Genomic DNA, 1735 nt, shown 5'->3' with positions numbered 1-1735 from the left:
TTTCATCACAAAAAAAGATGATGTTCAGGATGAGGTCCACTAGGTACAATGTGACACATTGAATGCGTCTCTCTACAACACACAATCTGCTTAACAACTTCACGCAGGTTCAAATAGGTAGAAACATGCTCGATCACTGGCTGCTATGGGGCCTCAATAATCTCAACGATGCCGTCTTCAACTCTCAGACGTCCATCAACGAGGAGTTGGATCGCCGCGGGGTATGCTTCTCGTTCCGCAACAGCCACCTTATCGCGAACGGCCTCCCAGCTATCCCCAGATGAAATTTCGCAGACCTGAGCGGGAGGCAGATTCTCAACGAGAATGTGAAGAGCGCAAATCGTACGAACAGTAGCTCACAAGTGTACAGGTCGAAACACCCGATGCGAGCGACACATTTGAAAGGTGCTACATCCTCGAGCAGCGGTTAACAGGACTTACCTTCTGCAGTATGATAGGACCAGCATCGTATTCATTGGTGACGAAATGAACTGTGCATCCAGTGACTTTAACGCCGCGCTTAACCACCGCTTGGTGGACGAGATTACCATACATACCCTCGCCACTGAACGCTGGTATGAGCGATGGGTGTATCTAGTGGAGCACGTATAAACTTGTAGTACTTCGTAAAGACACTTGTTGTGTTGGAAATATGCACATGGCAAACTAAATGTGTTGGTGACGATCGGAAATGCGGAATTTCGGGGGGGGGAGGTTCTTAGTCATTTCTGTACATTTCTACCCGAATTCGTACATAAACCTCGATTATTAGTGAAAGAGCTCCTGAGCTCAGCTGGGGAAAGCGAACATATATACTAATCCAACACTGATGGCCAGATGTGAACCGATGAGCAGCAGAAAAAAGTCTGACATAAAGCCGAACGAGAGAACTCACGTTCAAGCATTTGCCCTCCCTCCACTCTGGGGGCAGATGATATAAGCACATGAAGCCAGCCAGAATGAGTATGTCCGGTTTGAACGGCATCAGAGCCTCTGTCACCGCCCGGGACATTGCCTCCCAATCAGGTGTAGTCTTCCTACTACTACTAGAAGCACTGAGTGCCTGAATACCTGATGAAACAGAGAATCCGTTGCAGAGTGACGGGGGGATCAGGAATTGGTTTACGATAGTTCTTCGACTCCACCACAACTGTTGGTATGCCGTGATTTTTAGCTCTCTGTAGACCTCCCGCATCGATACGTGATGATAATACCACACCGATCTCAGCACCCCGAAGACCGCCACTGAAGAGAGATCATCAGATCTCCGGAGATTAGCTTCATTTTAGAGGGCATCGTGAGACGCTGGTATGAGAGTTACAGGCTGTTGAGCCTCACACGCTTCGAATACACTTTTCGGATCGCTCGCTTTCGAGAAGATACATTCTTGGAACGATTCCATCACGCGGGAGAAGCGTCGGAGTAGTTGAACCCTTAAACGGGAAAGCAGCTAGAATGCCACCTCTTAATTCGGTCTATGAGATTTTGGAGGGTACTGCCGCTGCCGGATAACAGAACTGCAAGGCGTTTCGGGGCACTCCCAGTCTGAGCCATGAAAATGAAAACTCTGCGGCGAGCATCCTCAGACATATCGTAAACTCGAGTATAATAACCACACAGATCGGACATTAATTATACACGTGTCACCTGGTATATCACACGAGCCACGGATGAAGCATGAACCAACCTAAAAGTGTCACACAAACGAACTCCGTTCGAATAACGGATAGAAAAA

The 1735-nt window shown here is 48.1% G+C and overlaps 1 protein-coding gene across 1 annotated transcript; it reads right to left on the bottom strand.

Annotated features, from left to right (window-relative positions):
* Window positions 1-143: 143 nt before the first annotated feature.
* Window positions 144-1581, bottom strand: Pmar_PMAR002821 (conserved hypothetical protein; the record flags this gene model as incomplete). The annotated part of the gene is made up of 5 exons (XM_002777916.1): window positions 144-296; window positions 442-594; window positions 896-1040; window positions 1141-1245; window positions 1463-1581. Coding segments are annotated over 5 exons (675 nt in total), but the record flags the coding sequence as incomplete, so codon positions are not given.
* Between the last annotated feature and the right edge of the window lie 154 nt (window positions 1582-1735).

Source organism: Perkinsus marinus, assembly GCF_000006405.1.
Source record: "Perkinsus marinus ATCC 50983 genomic scaffold scf_1104296950642, whole genome shotgun sequence".
NCBI lineage: Eukaryota > Perkinsozoa > Perkinsida > Perkinsidae > Perkinsus > Perkinsus marinus.
Note: the sequence above shows the minus strand (reverse complement) of the source record. Positions and strands in the feature narration are given on the sequence as shown.